Source organism: Rhagoletis zephyria, unplaced genomic scaffold, assembly GCF_001687245.7.
Source record: "Rhagoletis zephyria isolate East Lansing unplaced genomic scaffold, Rhagoletis_zephyria_1.1 Rzeph_scaffold_55739, whole genome shotgun sequence".
Classification (NCBI taxonomy): Eukaryota; Metazoa; Arthropoda; class Insecta; order Diptera; family Tephritidae; genus Rhagoletis; species Rhagoletis zephyria.
The window spans coordinates 1-1800 of record NW_016212791.1 but is presented as its reverse complement, the minus strand read 5'-3'; the positions used below and the strand labels follow the sequence as shown (position 1 = coordinate 1800).

The 1800-nt window shown below is 43.2% G+C and overlaps 1 protein-coding gene across 1 annotated transcript; it reads right to left on the bottom strand.

Annotated features, from left to right (window-relative positions):
- Nucleotides 1-646: 646 nt before the first annotated feature.
- LOC108356223 (uncharacterized) lies at nucleotides 647-1212 on the bottom strand (the record flags this gene model as incomplete). The annotated part of the gene is made up of 1 exon (XM_017607344.1): nucleotides 647-1212. A coding segment is annotated over one exon (566 nt), but the record flags the coding sequence as incomplete, so codon positions are not given.
- Nucleotides 1213-1800: the final 588 nt, after the last annotated feature.

Here is a 1800-nt window from a genome sequence, read left to right as displayed (position 1 = left end):
AACATTACCAGTATTGTCTACGATGCGTATATATATTCCGCAGCCATAACCACGAATCGATGAATCACAAAATCCATGTATTTGCAACGACTGCATGTTATCAGATAAACAGTACCTTGGAACTTCTGCGGTAGGATCCGAAAGGTCGTTGACAAAGGTTTGCCAAGCTGACTGGATGGTTTGCGGAGCCGATTCATCCCATTCGAGTCTCAGCAACCACAGCTTCTGAAGCAGATTTTTAGCTAGGAGGCCAATAGGGTCGAAGAGCGATGATGCGATGTCCTTGTCCTTTTTGTAACACGACCGTTTAGTGGCTGCTTTAATAGAAAAGAAAATAGAAAATTAGCGTGAATCTGATCCCATTTAAGACCAAGGTGACAGAGTTTGTCGAGATTCAAATCACTGTCAGTGTGTTCGCCTCTGCACCGCTGGTGGTTACAGTTCCATTTTACCAGCTCAAGTCCACCTAATTTCAGTAATTATGTTACCTCATATTTGATGCGTGATAGCTCTGCAAGCGAGTCAGCACCACAGAGCAAATCGTCAACGTAGACCGCGTTGAGCTGAAAGGTGAATATCTTGATGAGGCGAACTCCTCCACAAAATATACTGGAATCTGCGATATTCCTCACTGACTAGCCTATACATTTTCACGCTTTGGATAGTAGGTCCGACTATTTGGATGTCGTTTATCGATTTCTGCATAGTTTTTCGACAAGATGCGTCGAAGAAAACTCTTAGCTTCGTGGTTGTGCTATTCGGCTTCAAAACGCAATAGTGGGGGATAAAGTACTGAGATTCGTTCAATTCCGGGTTGGGCACTGCTTGCATATGGCCTAGACTCTCATACTCATCCATTAATGCGACGTACTGTGTCCTGAGGATAGGGGACCGTTGTAACCGACGTTCTAGCGCATTAAATCCTCGCAAGGCTGTAGTGTATAATTCACCTAAGCAGGCCGGATCGTCTTTGAACGGAATTTTTACTATAAGCCGACCATTGGCGCTCCGAGGAACGGTGACATTATATAGTTTTTCGCAGCTGTGTTGCTCACGAGTCCACACGTCAGACTTTGTTTCAACTTCTTCAATCTGGAATAACTTTTCCAACCTTGAATCTATAGAATCCTTACAGGCAAGCAAGTATTTGGTATTTAGAGCATTAGAGTTCGGACGATAGCGTCCAGAAACGGCCCAGCCCAGCAGGCTTTTCTGTAAAATAGGAAGGTTATTACCAAATTTAATTTGTCCTACAGAAAGCAAACTGAAGAAGCTCTCTGTACCCAAAAGCAGGTCGATTTTCTTAGATTTGTGGAATTGATCATCCGCAAGCACAATATTTGATGGTATATGCCATGACGATATATCTATCCCCAGTTCCGGTTGATAGGCGATATGTGACGTAATGCAAAAAGTAAGCGGTAGCTCAAACCCTGTCGTTTGCGACTTGATATTAATAGAAGTCTTATACTTGATATTAGTGGAAGACTCACCAATACTTTGGATCTCGATGTTGTGTTTGCTGCGTGGAAGCATCAGTTTCTGCGAAAGCTCATTAGTAATGAAATTTACCTGTGAGCAGGAATCTAGCAAAGCTCGGCCAAGATGATAATTTCCTCAGGCGTCGCGAACCAAAACCATAGCAGTTGCGAGAACAATGTGGTCCGACAATGAGTTGTTCATGTGTGTGTGAACGGCGGATGTCGAAGTAGAGTTCGACGATTTTAATTCTAAATTCATATGAACCAGTCTAGCGCTCAACTGATGATATCATATCCCTGCATATGCGAGTTGCTAATT